General features: G+C 34.6%; 1 protein-coding gene across 1 annotated transcript; it reads left to right on the top strand.

The window, feature by feature from the left end:
* The first annotated feature begins 9,152 nt into the window (after positions 1-9,152).
* Positions 9,153-10,922, top strand: LOC149405876 (cyclin-dependent kinase-like protein). The gene is made up of 2 exons (XM_089601889.1): positions 9,153-9,348; positions 9,458-10,922. The coding sequence occupies exons 1-2, from the start codon at positions 9,268-9,270 to the stop codon at positions 10,760-10,762; spliced, it is 1,386 nt and encodes a 461-aa protein (XP_089458015.1). The 5' UTR covers positions 9,153-9,267; the 3' UTR covers positions 10,763-10,922.
* Positions 10,923-16,368: the final 5,446 nt, after the last annotated feature.

Below are 16,368 nucleotides of genomic sequence, written 5' to 3'. Positions count from 1 at the left end.
GGCTTCACTCAAAAGGAAGGCATAGACTATAAAGAGACTTTCTCTCCGGTTTCATCGAAAGACTCTTTTAGGACTATTATGGCACTAGTAGCTCATTTTGATTTAGAGCTACATCAGATGGATGTAAAGACTGCGTTTCTCAATGGAGACATTGAAGAGACAATTTATATGACTCAGCCAGAAAACTTTGTGTCAGGAAATCCAAAGTCTATGGTTTGCAAGTTAAAAAAATCCATCTACGGACTTAAACAGGCATCCCGGCAATGGTATCTCAAGTTTCATCAGGTTATTACTTCATACGGTTTCGAGGCAAATATTGTTGATGATTGTGTATACCAAAAGTTCAGTGGGAGTAAATACATCTTCCTGGTTTTATATGTCGATGACATTCTGCTCGCTAGTAGTGACATTGGTTTGCTACATGAAACCAAGAAATTTCTGACGAAGAATTTCGAAATGAAAGATCTTGGCGAAGCTTCTTTTGTATTAGGAATCAAGATACTAAGAGATCGTTCTCAAGGTGTTCTTGGATTATCACAAAAGAGCTATATTGACAAAGTGCTTAGCAGATTCGGCATGAAAGATTGTAAGTCAGGAGATACACCCATATCTAAAGGAGACAAATTCAGTCTCAAACAATGTCCCAGTAATGATCTTGAAAGAAATGAGATGCAAAAGATTCCTTATGCCTCAATTGTTGGGAGTCTTATGTACGCTCAAGTTTGCACTCGTCCCGACATTGCATTCATCGTGGGTGTCCTTGGTAGATATTTGAGTGATCCAGGTTTGCAACATTGGAAGGCAGCAAAACGTGTGATGCGTTATCTAAGACGAACAAAAGACTATATGCTCACTTATCGGAAATCAGAGAGTTTGGAGGTCGTAGGTTTCTCTGATTCTGATTTTGCTGGATGTCAAGACAGCAAGCGCTCCACATCAGGCTATGTTTTTATGTTGGCATGAGGAGCTATTTCGTGGAAGTCTGCTAAACAGAGACTTGTAGCTTCTTCAACCATGGCAGCGGAGTTCATAGCTTGTTTTGAGGCATCCAACCACGGAATTTGGCTGCGGAATTTTGTCACTAGATTGCGAGTTGTAGATGGCATTGACAGGCCATTGAAGATTTATTGTGACAACAAATCTGCGGTTCTTTACTCCAATAACAACAGTAGCTCGACGAAGTCAAAGTTCATCGACATCAAGTTTCTAGTTGTGAAGGAGAGAGTTCAGGATGGACAAATTTCTATAGAACACATAGGAACCGATTTTATGCTGGCAGACCCATTGACTAAAGGTTTAACGCCTAAGGTGTTTCATGAGCACACTGCTCATATGGGCGTTATTCTAGATAATACCTTGGTTTAGTGGGAGTATTGTTTTGTGTACTATGTGTTCTGTATTCATGTTTTGATTGATGATTTCTGCAGAATAAAGTTGATTTTTTTTTTTATCATTGTCCTGAATTCTAAAACTTGCGATATTATATTGCATAAAGAAATGATCTCACTAAAGACTAAAGAAGGATCAGTTGGAAATTGACGCTGATTTGAGACCACATTGCTCAAAATTTCCATGCTACTCATCCATATTTGATCTATGTCATGTAGTATACTAATATGGTGATTGTCGTGGTTTAGTCACAACTGAATGTGATAAAAATTGCGATAATTCCATTATTGATATATGAAATGGACCAGATTGATTAAAGAGAAATCAAAGTATAAATAGCATACGGAAGCGCGCCTAAAGAAATTGTGATATAATTGATTCAGGAATCATATGTAGCCCAAGTGGGAGATTGTAAGAAAATTCTGTCAAATATTCTATATTGGGCAACATATATTAATTCAATTATATTTTGCTATTTGAATTAATGGGTTGACATTCTGTGGTCTAATTTTGGATGCCCATTGATTTCTAATTAAATATGGAATTAATTGAGTAGATACTAATATTGCCTAATAAGGGGATTATGGGAACCCTATTAAGCACTATATAAAGGCCTATTGGTTATGGTCCCCAATACACCAAATCATAACACAGTTTCTCTTCTCCCCATCTGGAAGAGTGACGACGGTCCCATAGAGGAGCTAAGGCGATTTGGTTGAGGAAGACCACCTACCACCCGGCTCGTGTTCGTCCTACCACCGATCATCAAAAAATTTTCCGTATCAAGTGGTGATCGACCAAGATGGATCCAGGTATTCTTTTAATCCTTAATAATCTGATAACATGTTGATTCTGGGAATACTATTAGTATATGAGTTTTCCTTCAATTTATTGATAGATTATTACATCATAAAAAATAAAATAAAAAACTGACCCTTGTGCTAAGAGTTTATCAAACGTGTGTCGGAGATGTCACTGAGAACGAGTGAGATGAGAAAACAGCTTTGCCAAGTTTCATTGATCATTGAATTGGTTTAGTCACTGCTTAGAGCTTCTCAGTTTTACGAAAACTACTTCAGCAGCTCGTGCTCTTTATTTAACCGTGGAAAGTCCATTTCTTGGGAGAGTTTTTTTTTTTTTTTTTTTTTTTTTTTTGTAAGTTGTGCTGTCGATATAATTATTGATGTAAGCTAGAAAAATGAAGTTGTTTCATTTCTTTGGGAAAAAGTACGGCTGGTTTGAAGTATTGTGATATGATCAATTCCCAAAGAATCATGTTCTCCTATAATTATCGTGTTTGGTTTGGTTTGAAAGGCTTTAATACATTTTTAAAAAAATTTCTTCATGTTTTAAACTTTTCGAGAATAGTGAAAAATGGAGAATGATTTATTAAAAATTGAAGTACAATAGAGAGAAAAAAAAAAAAAAATAATGTTTAGTCAGGGCTAACAAGAATCATACTTCACGAACTATTCGTTTTCAAAATACACCTTCCACCTTAAAATATATATATATATATATATATATATAAAATATATATATATATATATATATATCATAATTAAACACACTTCGTTGTTAACGTCAAATGCAAGTAAGGATGCGTTGCTCGATTGATGAGAACCACACGTTGTCGTTTCCAAATTGTTAAAACGACATAAAAATATATATGTGGATTATAAGACGAATCAATCATTTGTTATTATATATCAGTTAACCAACCAAAGGAGAACATGGTTGTGTAGCAAATTATCAATCATTAACTAACCATCCGGTAGAAATATTAATCAGTCAGAATTTTATTTATATCAAAATCCAGATGACAAATACGTATACGTTGTTTAGTGTGCTTAGTGAGTAGGAGCGAAAAGATAATCGCAGGAATCAACTTTAGAATGACACATTGTCGTTTCTATGTGTTTTATTATATGGATCTATTTAAAAAAAAAAAAAAAAAAAAAAAAAAAAAAAAAAAAGAGATCAACTTTCTCTCTCAGAATGTCTGCAAGATCGCTATTGACTAGGATTGCTGTTTTTGCATGTCCACATCACATCACATGCATATATTATATGATTTTTAACTATTGTTCCTTTCATAAAACCCATATATACCTAATGATATAACAGTAACACCATGCATGAACCTTAAATTTGACTATCTTATTATTTGACACTCACGTTTGTGTATATATATAACCTCGACCACATACGACATATGAATACAAAACCTTGATACATATATAGATATTTTAAACTACAAAATAAAACCGTCATTTTTTATTTTTCTGCAATATAATACTCTCATTTTCAATTCTGCAAAATATATATATTACACACATTATTATCCCAACAGCAACTCCTTTTAACGTCGCTAATGTTCTTTCTAAAAAAGAAAATTAAATTGTTCATAATTTTTAGTATGCCAAGTCTCAAATCTGAAGTACAATAAACACCAAATCCATATCTCACACAAACACTGTAATATATGTATGCACTAAACTCTTACAGTGGGTTAACCTCTTATGGTGGTGTTGCATAATACTCTCACTTATTCATTATGCAAATTAATACACTCTCTTTTTAAAATTATATAAATTTATACCTTATCCAAGTTATTATTGACACAATCGATATTATTTTATATTTATACAATTACCACTATTTTTAGAGTAATTAAGATTAACTCCAATAATACAACTAATTGTAAAATACAGCATGTATAGAATACACATGATTAAATCCAAACAATTATACCATTTTGTAGTTTACTATATTTTAAACTCTATTTACAACACGTATCTTATACACATGTATTTAGCTTCTTTTTGTTTCAAAACCAATGAAGTAAGTCATCATATTGTCTATATATTTCGTGAGTTGTGATGTGCCCTAAGATATATTATCACTAAAAACAAATTAATCAAACTTCATTTAGAATATTACACACATGGATACACAGATACCGATAATTTCCCTAAAACTCAAAAGGAAAGAACGAAAAACAAGGTAGGTCATAATTATTTTGATTATTTGTTGTTGTACGCAGTTCTTTATTTTTTTTAATAAAAAATTGTTTTTTAACCAGTTCTTTTTTTTTAATACCTTATTCTACTTTGATTATTTATTGTTTACCCAATCAACTTAAATAATTTTTTACAGATTGGTCACAAATTTGAATAAAAATTCGAGATCCAAGGAGCAAATCAACCATAGATCTCTCAAGGGTCCACAGTTGAAAAGTTAGATTAAAAATCTTCGAGGAATTTTGCTATATTGTTTCTATATATGGCTAAATGTTGTATAATTATTAATTTTTAAAAAGAAGTTGGACAAAGCCAAAAGATCATAATCATCACACACACACATACAAATTTATATAATATATATATATATATACATATATAACCATACCCAGCTCGATGGGTAGTGACAGACAGAGAGAGGTGCATGGATATTGTGTAGGGACAAAAGCATCTGATGGATCATGGAATTACTAATATATTTATATATTATTATATTATAGCTAGTTCACAAATTTCATTCCATGGTTTGTATATTTATATAAATGATTCATATCAAGTGAACGGCTATACGTATACCGAAGACGAGACAATGTTTGTTTTGTAGGAAAATATGACATAAGAAGAAGAGTCGAGTATGAATGAAAAAAGACGATGACGATAAACCATGTAAGAGATAGACTTTCACGTCCGATTCATAGGCATTTTATATGTTAAACGATCCTCGTCGTACCATAAAAAATATGAATGAAAATAGACGATGCGATACGACATGTAAGGTATCGAATCTCGATTGTGTCATTGCAACAAACGCCATATGTGACTTTCCTAGAGATAGTAGGGACACGTTAACCATTAATCTCAAACCAATTATGGGAATAACACAATTATGCTCGATAGAGTTACATGACATGAATTGAATAAATAGTGACCGGTCATTGCTTACTAATTTATTGATCAGCATTGTTACATTAAAGTTCTTTATTTATATATAAAAATAAAAATAAATAAATAAACTGAGCTTTTTGGTAAGAATTCATCAAACATAATCACATATAGAGGGTTAGTATGATATGAGTATAATTTTATACCTAAATACAATTTTCGAGTCTATTGGGAGCTAGAAATTAGAATGACTAGTATATGGCTCCTCGTGTGTACACGCATACATATACTGTATTTTTTTGGACCACTTCTCATATGGAAGACCAGTCTCTCATTGTCATCATTTATTACACTCACATGCCCCGAGACAAGAACTCTCTCTCTCTCTCTCTCTCTCTTAGTCATACAGTGGACTCTTTTTCTGCTTGTTGGTCTTTTCCGTGTTTTAGTTCCACCGTGTGAGAGTTTGAGAGAGAAAAAAAAAAAAAAAAAACCAAATCTATCTTCCTCTACTGTAATAAATGTGAGTCGTTGGGGAATTCGAATTGAGAGAGAGAGAGAGAGAGAGAGAGAGAGCCATAAATACATGCCAACTAAAAACATACATACGTTCTCTTATCTCATTAATGCATTTCTCTGACTCCTCTGATTGACTCTCTTTTTCTTACTCTTTCACGGGTCAAATTTATATATCACCTTCTCGATCTTTCTCAATTTCATTACCCTCCATATTATTTATGTTTTTTAGGTTGTTTGTTGTTTGATCAGGGTTTATATCATAAGAATATTAACCAAAGAACGTAAAATCATCTCATCAATTCATCCTAATTCAAATCTATCTTATCTAATGCTTGTCTTTTATTTCCAAAAAATTTGTTCATGATATTAATCGTAAAACATATTCACATATAAAACATATTACTATGTGAATATGTCATTATAATATATAAATATGCATGCAATGCAATAATCTTTTTTTTTCCTTGGCTTTATTTACACTTTAAGCCTTATTCTTGGACTTTTCAATATATTCAAGGCTCAGTTTTAAGTACTTCTTACTTTTACAAAGTCATCTCTTCTTTTCTCTTCTCTTCTCACTACTGCCATAACTTTATTTTTAAACTGTACTCTCAAAAGAACAAACGAAAAAAAAAAAAAAAAAAAAAAAAAAAAAAATGCCTCTGCAGGTCTCTGAGACTGAGCACATTAATTTTGGTAAATATTTTGGACTAATAAATATAATGAAAGGTCCATTTAGCTTTGCTTCGCTTTCTCAAGAGTTGTCACTGTAAACGTTACCAAATTGTTTTAAAACAATAGCTTAGCTCAATAAAGATACATTTATTTATTATCAATTCTGTTTATCCACGATTTTGTAGGACTTGATAGTGATTTGTGGTAACGTGTTTAACCGCAAAATGATAATATAAAATAAAAACTTAATGCAATATGACCATTTCTATCACTGCCATGTATATATATACTACATATACATGCACATGCAAGAGTAAATTACGCAAGACTGTTTAATACATTTTTTTGCAAAATATTTATGCTACAATAGGAATAAATTTAAATGTATAGCTCAAAATAAAATGGTTCATCTTCATCCTCAAAATTGATACAATATATACCTCCTATATATAGGACTCGGCAGCTATATATTAAAGATTGATATTAATAAAAACATCATTCTAAATGGACATTTCGGTTCAAACCATAATCAATGCTCTGTGTCAGGTAAGTATATTCTAGTTTTTTGTGCTAAATTAATAGTGAATTGATCATTAATTATGCTCACATTATTATGCATCAATAGTGGCAATATAATGAAAGCTCAACCTGCAATTTATATACCACACGTTTGAACATGAGTATATGTCCAATCAATGGTTGTTATAATGTTTTTATGAGCCACATTGAAGATTTCTTAAAAGATTTATATATAGGAAATCAAAGTCATCAGCTTCCTAAACTCTTTTTCTTTCATTAATATATATATATATATATATATATATATATATATATTATGTGTTACTCATATAATTTACACGGTCCGAGCTATAGCTCGGATGCACCGAGAACTGAAAGAACTTCGAAAAAAAAGAAGCTGATAGGTTAAAGACTAGGCAAAACAAATATAAACACTTGTATACAAATTCAAAACTAAATTAAAACGCACATATCAACGGTTATATGCCGAACAGACGAGGAATAACCACCCATTATGCACGTCCTGAGAACGGCTATTGATGCAAAACTTCTATAAATAAAAAAGGAGGTCGTTGAATAAGGGACGATACATTTTTCACACACACACTAGCACTCTCATAAACTTCATCTACTGTTCAGCACTCTCGTTTACTTCCACTCTTTTACTAGATTCGTCTGTATTTTAGAGATAATTTTTTTTAGACACTCGGAATTCTTAGGACTGTGAACTCGAAACCAAGTGTTTTTCGCGAGATAATTATTGTACTAGTTTTGTCTGTCAATATTATGTGTGTGTGCACTTGTATAAAATCCGAATTCCTAGTAGTTATTATATATAAATTAGAATCCCACTTGCTATGATCCAGCATTATATTAATATTTATTTTATGTTCCCATGTGTTTAATATATAACCACTGCATAGGAATTTCTTTGAACAACAACAACCACACTGCATAGGATTTGTTGGTTTATTAATAATTGGTAAAAAGAAAAAAAAAACATGAAATTGTCTTCAATTCTGAATTAATAAAAATGTTTTCAATAATTTTATAAAGGAGAGACTTGAATTATAGATAACAAAAAGATCACTAAAGGGGCGAACTTTGATTCGTCGATGAGTCTGCGTTTAATGAAGAGGACCACAGATATGGATATTAAATTGGTCCGTGCAAATAATATATGAAAAATATTAAATTAAACCCAATAGTACAAACCCTATTTGGTAAGAAAAGCAAGTTTAAAAATAAAAATAAATAAATAAAAAAACTTTTTCAAAAGATTTCAACGCCGCCTTTTTTACTTTTTACCTTTTGAAGCTCCTCGTAAAGAGCTACGTAAATCCATTACAAAAAGAAAAAACTGAAGGAGGTGGTAAGTGTGAATAATTGAGTATTAGTATTGCAAAATTCAATAATTGCAAGGGTAAAGTTCGTCGTATGATACCCAAAAATAAGATTCTCTTTTTTTTAGGTAGCAATAGGATCTCAATTAAAAGACAAGTATAATACCCATAAATACAATATCAAACTCTTTTCATAAAGAAAAGTAAGACCACAAAATTTAAAACTATAATAAAATTGTATAACATAAGTTTCCAATAGAAGTAAAAAATATTTCGAAGTTTAATTGATAAATTTAATCATCCGATGTCCCGAGTACCACCCATTGCAAAGAAAGGACAATGTTTAATGATCTGTATGACCAAAACTTCAACATAAAAATTCCATCTTTCTTATGAACAAAAGACCCTTAATTAAAACGTATAGATACAACAACAAATCTCAAACGAAACACCATTATATTAATTAACCAAAGAAAAACCATAAATCATAAAAAAAAAAACGAATCTAGTGCCCGGAGAAAGCGCATTCGACTGGATCTAGAACCGCGGATCTAAGAAAAATATATAGTATATGGTAATACTAAATTTTACTATAATTCAATCAAATAGAGTAAAAAATAAATATGGTAGACGTGTCCCAAGTGTGACTCGACTACCCCACTTGATCAAACATCAAAGTCAATTGATAAAAATTAATTTAGATCATTAATATGGATCTATGAGTTCTCTATAAAAATTAAAAAAAAAAAAAAAAAAAAAGCTTAAATAAAAAAGACCGATCACAGCCGTGTACCTGGCGACAGTTGACGAAAATAAATACACATGAATATAAAATGACAATATAAATAGTAAAATGTAAAGGAACGTCACATAAAAAACAGAATCCAAAAAGAAAAGATCAGAGACACAAAAAAAAAATGGCTCCTCATTCGTCTTCACCGTCTTCTTTGTCGTCCTCCAAATCCCCTCCGATTCCTCAGCCCTCTCATTTCACTCCAGTAACTACTACACACACACTCTCTTTCTCTCTCTATACATACACATATAGATATACTGTAATTGTTATTAGAATGAAGTGTATTTTTGTTTATGTGTCTGTGTGTGTAGATTCAAGAGCACGAACAAGAAGAAGAAGAAGAAGAAAAAGACTCGACTCCGACTCCTCAGAAACATCACCACCACAATCCGACGCCGTTGCACTCAGACGCAACGAGAAAGAGCGCACGCGCGTCCTCCGCCAACAAGCGCGACGGCGCGTGGGTCTCCTGCAACAAATGCCGACCTAATTATTCCCGAGAGAAAATCTCCGTCGTGCCTCTCGACAACTCCAACGCCAACAACAACAACAACAAGTCGTCGTTTCTCTCCGCCGGAAGTCCCAACGGAATCTTCAAATCGCTGATCTCGTCCCTCACTCGCCGGAGCCCCAAACCGGCGCCGGAAGTCCCGAGACCGGAGAAAGAGGACATTCACCAGCACCGCCAATGGAAATCGGCGGCGACGGAGCTCTCTCAGAAGCTGATCCAAGCCACCAGGAAGAGAGACGAAGCGGTTCTAGAAGCTTCTCGTCTCCGACGATCCACGGCGGACCTCGAGAAGAAGCTCGACAAGCTCGAACGGTACTGCCACTCCCTCAGATCCGGCCTCAACGAATTCTCCTCCTCCTCCTCCGCCGTCGCCGCCGCCGAAATCTCATCCTCCCCGTACGCCGACGAGTTCCTCTCCGCCGTATCGGAATCCCGCGCCGCGGTCAAAACCCTAGCTCGGTCGATGTCCGGTCAGCTCCGCCACGTCGGAGCCAGGGTTTCCAATCGCCTCTCCGCTCTCCTCCGCCCCTACGCCGGCGGCGAGAGGACCTCCGTCTGCCTCGAGGCCCTCCTCGCCGGCGCGCTGTTCGAGGACTTCGAGTCGCCGGAGTTTCGCCGCGGCGGAGCGCGGCGAGTATTGGACCCCGCGGCGAGAAGGGAATCTCTCCGGTCGGCGTTCTCGGCGCTCCGGTCGCTGACGTGGGAGGAGGTCCTCTCGCGTGGGACCCGCCACTTCAGCGAGGAGTTCAGCGGATTCTGCGATCGGAAAATGAGCGATATCGTCGGAATGCTGGGCTGGAACCGAGCCTGGCCGGAGCCGCTGCTTCAGGCCTTCTTCGCCGCCGCCAAGGCCACGTGGCTCCTCCACCTCCTCGCCAACTCAGCAAGACCCGCCGTTGACCTCTTCCGGGTGGAGCCCGGCGCGGAGTTTGACCCCGGGTACATGGATGACGTGGCGGATAAGTCTCGGCGGTCGGCAATAATTCCGTCCGGGGTCAGAGTCATGGTGGCTCCGGGATTCTTCGTCGGAAACAGCGTCGTCAAGTGCAAGGTTTTGTGCCTATACAACGACGCCACTGATAACGCTGATTTACTTGTTAATTAGGAGAATTTTTTTTATATTTTTAATTTTAATATTTGTATGTATATTGTTATCTAGGGTTTTGTGATGGTCGATCGTTAAATTGGTTTGTTATTATCAAGTTTTTTTTTTTTTTTAGAACATAGTTTACCTTGTGAATATGAATGAATATCCCATTTGTGTTCTTTCGTTTTTGATATCTCCGCTCTAATTTTTAGCACAAATTTCACGTTTGAGGTCTCATGTTTTATGAAAGGAGAATAAAATATATTAGTAGTATGATGCTCCGATTGAATCGTCCTTGTCACCTAATTAACTATGAAAGAATTATATATATGTATATATCTAGGGTTTAGTGATGGTCCTTCAATTGGTTATCATTATCAATTTCTTAGAGCATAGTTTGTTCTTTGTGTATATGAAATGAAAGAATCTAATCTGTGTACTTTGTTTTTGGAGCTCCTTTCTTTTCTTGATCTCCCCTCTAATTTTTGGCACTTTTTTTTTTTATATATAAGAAAGGAAATATCTAAACTATTAGTAAGTTGTGATTGATAATGTTGTCTTAACTATCAACGGTGTGGTAGTTTTTTGTATTTATTATACACAAACAAGTATGTATGGTCAATTTGTGGTGTGCATGTAATGAATGTTTTATTTTAATATTTTGTTGGTACTTGTTATTTTCATTATTGGATTTACGTTTCAGAAGGACTCGATCACTCTGGGCATGGATTGGAATTAGATAGAATTGTGACCATTTAACACCAAACTCCAAAGGAAAGCCATGTGGACTTGGTTTGGCTATATCTCCCATTCATTTATCTCTTCTCATTTAATTTTTTTTTGGATTTTCCTCTCTTTTTTTGCTCTGCAATCTGCATGAGTTATGATGAGTAATGCCAGCACAATATCCGATGTTATTGTATTATAACTTTATAACTTAGACTACAACAATTCAAAAATGACAGAACCGGTTAAAACTTTGGTTTTGGTTTTGGAACTTTAAAAGTGTTGTTTCCAAGCTCAAAAGTCAAAACAACTTGAATTGTCTACGTTGTATTTCAATTTTTTTTTTATTTGTTTCGAAAAATAAAAATAAAAATAATTCAAAATATTATTTATCGAGTAATTTAACTAACTTGGAGACTATTAAGAATATCTCTTAGTGTTAGACATACGGTCCAAGAAACAAGATCGCTTGATCCCGTCTTATATTTTGTGGAATTAAAATACTATTATTATCGATATGTTTTACAGAGAATTCTTAATTAATACTATTTTTTATGGAAAATCCCGATCCATTTTCCGATCCGTTTATTAAAGAGTGTTGCTATTTATCACGATTCACGATTTCTCACGATCCACCCAATGAGTGACACGTGGATGAAGTTTTTTGGTGTTTATTGTTTTTTGGGTAGTCGGGCGAATCGTAAATCGTGTTAAAAATCATTTCCCGTTTATTAAAATACTGCTTAAACAATTTTATCTTCCGGATTGATTTAGCTATGCCCTTATGAATGTACTTTCAACATACCAATCATGATTATTATGAATCACAAAGCATGCGAGCATGGGATATATGAGTACGTAATTGGTTTCTAATTTCTATAACCCGTAGCCTCGGTCACGGCCATGAGAATTTTTTAACAGCAATGGGAATTAGTACCAATCTTTGACTTTATCTAAAAATTCACTATTTTCTTTTGCCGTGTAGTTTGTTTTGATCAATGATGTCATTTCAATTTCTGAGAACATGAAGATTATAAACTGACTGTTCACACCATCTCACGTATCAAAAAGAAAATAAAAACGACACTAAACATATCAAAACGACAAAAAAAAACCCCTCTCAATCTACTTGTAAAAGAATATCTTGTATGAGAGCATTTTTTTTTTCAAGCTCACAGTAACCCTTGCCTACTTCTGTGCAGTCTCAAAGTCTTCTTCGGTGTTTTTTACCTTAAAAATAAAATAAGATAAAAAACAAAACACCATGAATATGCAAATACATAATATATTCTTCATATAACAATACTTTTTTCAAATTAATAATGAAAAATACCTCAGTTGCTGGGCTCTCAAAGTAGAGCACTATCTCTTCGGACCACACACAAAATTGAACACAGCCCTACAACATAACATGACTTATACAAAAATAAAATAAAAAAGTGAAGACCCTAATTAGAAACTCCCCATAACACCAAAAAAAAAAAAAAATTAATGTTATGATTGGACTTACCCTTTCTTCCAAATCGGCCAGCCCTACCAATTTTGTGCAAATAAACTTCATAATCTGGTTCTCAGCTGCTTTCGGCTTCACCGGTAAGTCATAATTGATGACCAAATTTATCTTAATTTCAAATAAAATAAATAAATTGTCAGATAACTATCAAGGATAGTCCCACATCGACTGGGTATTACAATCATGGGCTCTTTATAAGGCTTGTGGGTTACTCCTCTAATTACCAAGCTTGGTTTTATATGGAACCCCACACCTTTAAGATGGTATCAGAGCGGGGCCCATTCTCGGTTGTGGACTATTTGATCGGGCATATACTTCACGCTTCCAGTGCCTGTGTCAATGTGTGCCTGTTGCCTGTGCACGTGAGGGGGTGTATCAAGGATAGTCCCACATCGACTGGGTATTACGATCTTGGGCTCTTTATAAGGCTTGTGGGTTACTCATCTAATTGCCAAGCTTGGTTTTAGATAGAAACCCACACCTTTAAGATGGTATCAGAGCGGGGTCGATTCTCGGTTGTGGGCTACCTGATCGGGCCTATACTTCACGCTTCAGTGCCTGTGCCGATGTGTGCATGTGCATGTGCGCGTGAGGGGGTGTATCAAGGATAGTCCCACATCGACTGGGTATTACGATCATGGGCTCTTTATAAGGCTTGTGGGTTACTCCTCTAATTACCAAGCTTGATTTTATATGGGCCCCGCTCTGATACCATCTTAAAGGTGTGGGGTTCCATCTAAAACCAAGCTTGGCAATTAGAGGAGTAACTCACAAGCCTTATAAAGAGTCCATGATCGTAATACCCAGTCGATGTGGGACTATCCTTGATACACCCCCTCACGCGCACAGGCACAGGCACACATCGGCACAGGCACTGGAAGCGTGAAGTATAGGCCCGATCAGGTAGCCCACAACCGAGAATCGGCCCCGCTCTGATACCATCTTAAAGGTGTGGGGTTCCATATAAAACCAAGCTTGGTAATTAGAGGAGTAACCCACAAGCCTTATAAAGAGCTCATGATCGTAATACCCAGTCGATGTGGGACTATCCTTGATAATAACCAACATAATGAGCAAAAAAGAAAACCTGTGTGAGACCGTCTCTGAACTCTTTGACGATCTTGTCACGTTCCTCGGGCGAGCTCGTGCCTTGTGCAACAAGGTAGCGCTGTTTTTGGTCCGGACGAAGATGATTCTCTGCCCGATATGAATATACATATGTTAGAGAATCAATGTGGAAAAAGTAAAATATTACACGCACAAAAAAAAAATGGATCAGATAACTTGCACATGAAGCTTTGATGAAAAGATTTGGCGCTAAGAACAACGACCACACAAATGTTTCTATCGAATCGATCTTATTCTAAGTCAAGATGTTTGAGAGAATCCTACAAATCGATGCACTAACTTCAAAAGAGTGCACAATCCACAAAATTAGAAAGCAATGTAATCAATCTTGAAAATGGAGAATCGGGCAAAGCGTTGGTGACTGTGGAGATTAATTTAATTTACTGTGAATATATATTAACTCGGCGTCGAGTTCGACGAGATCACTTGTTCCTCGATGGAGTTCGAGGCAAAACACGGACCGCCATCAGAATCGACATCGGACATGTGTTGTGGAGATTTTTCGGTGCTAGAAATAGTTGTCGATCGGTTCTTGTTAGGGATTTGATTCGATAGGTATTTGGTTTCTTATTATTTAATTGCTCATTTTTTTAATTGTTGTTTGTTTTGTTCTATATTGGCTGCGTAAAAATTAAGTCGGAGTATTCGGTCTCCGATCAGGTTTGAACAGATTCGTAGTAGATCACAGCGGCGGAGTTGTCGACGATAGCTGGAAATTAACGGTGAAAGTTAATCAGATTTACTGTAAATTAGGCAGTCCTTTTGATTAACAAGTCAACAATCAACGAATGTGATACGATCAACATAAAAGACTTTGGTCCACGTGTTATTAACATATCTCGGATTAACAACCATATATATAGCAATACTTTAGACCAAGATTTTAAATTTTGGCTAATTCCGGCGAAAGCGCCGCTGTCGGAGCAGAAACAGCCAAGTAGAGCATGTTTTTTGATTCGTCGTCTTTTTCACCGAATTTCTTCATTTTTCGTTTTTTATAATGTCGTCGTTTTATTAAAAGTTAGAGAAAATTTGCACGCAAGTGTTTACCACAAGACCAAGTTACAATCATGTTATATTTTATACAATATTAATATAAAACATGTAAATCGATAATTTTAATATAAAAATCATATAAAAAGGAAACTAAAACAATAAATTTATGATTATTAAAAAGGTGACGTAGCTAGATAGCCAATTTAAAATTATGAATTGCAAAATAGTCACAGTTTGTCTTAATTTAGTGAAATAGCCAAAATGTGCAGTAATCTAGTTTCAAAAAAAAATTTTGACCCCAAGATTAATTTTTTTGAAAGTGATAAATTATTTATAATAATCATCAAAAATTTTAATCTTGGCTGTCAAATTTTTTTTGAAAACGTAAATTTGACTATTTTGCTGAAAAGTTGAAACTTTGTCTATTTTGCTAATCAATAAGTTTCAAATGGCTATTTTGTACAATTTTCCCTTATTATAAAGTAAGTTATTAAAAATGTGTCTCATATAAGTTATAAATATATATATATATATATATATATATATATACACACACACATTTATACAACTAGATATATGTATTGGGTACAAATACGTTGAGATTGAAATTAATGAGAGTATTTGATATTATATTTGTGCAAAAACAATGAGATGTTGAAGACTATAAAATAGAGTTGGCATAAATCTCAATTAAAAATGGAAAAAATACATACATATATATAACATATTATGTAACATTATTTCTATTCGGTTTTCCACCTGCATGTCGATTTTCCATCGGAAACGGTATTTTAATTGCTATTTTTCACATTTTTTCAATCGATTTGTCGATTTTTCGTAAATAAGGAAACTCGAATCGAGGTCGAAAATGGTATTTCAAACCTTACTTTAGACATACGAATTGTAATTTTTTTTTTTTAATTTTTAAACTGAATAGGTTGTACACAATCCAAGTTAATTATTATATTTAAATATACTTTGCAGAAACTGCGTTGACATTCTTGATCGTTATAGCCATGTAGCTTCTCAAGTAGTTATAAGGTTTTTGCAGTTGAAAGATTCTGTATTACGTCAACAACGACGCTGACTTTGTCATGTCCGCAACCAAAAAAGAAAAAAAATAGTCAATTTTTATCTTAAGCTGTATTGAGTATTGACAAATCACTTACCTAATAATTAATATATGAGCAAAAAAAAAAAAACACGACTTTCATATTCTAAGATATAACGATTAAGCTACACCTATAATTTATCTTCGGCT

The sequence above is a fragment of the Urtica dioica genome, chromosome 2, assembly GCF_054948205.1.
Source record: "Urtica dioica subsp. dioica isolate 48M chromosome 2, U.dioica_male_clone48M_v1_H2, whole genome shotgun sequence".
NCBI classification, from domain to species: Eukaryota; Viridiplantae; Streptophyta; class Magnoliopsida; order Rosales; family Urticaceae; genus Urtica; species Urtica dioica.
The sequence above is the reverse complement of the archived record's forward strand: the minus strand, read 5'-3'. Positions and strand labels throughout refer to the sequence as shown.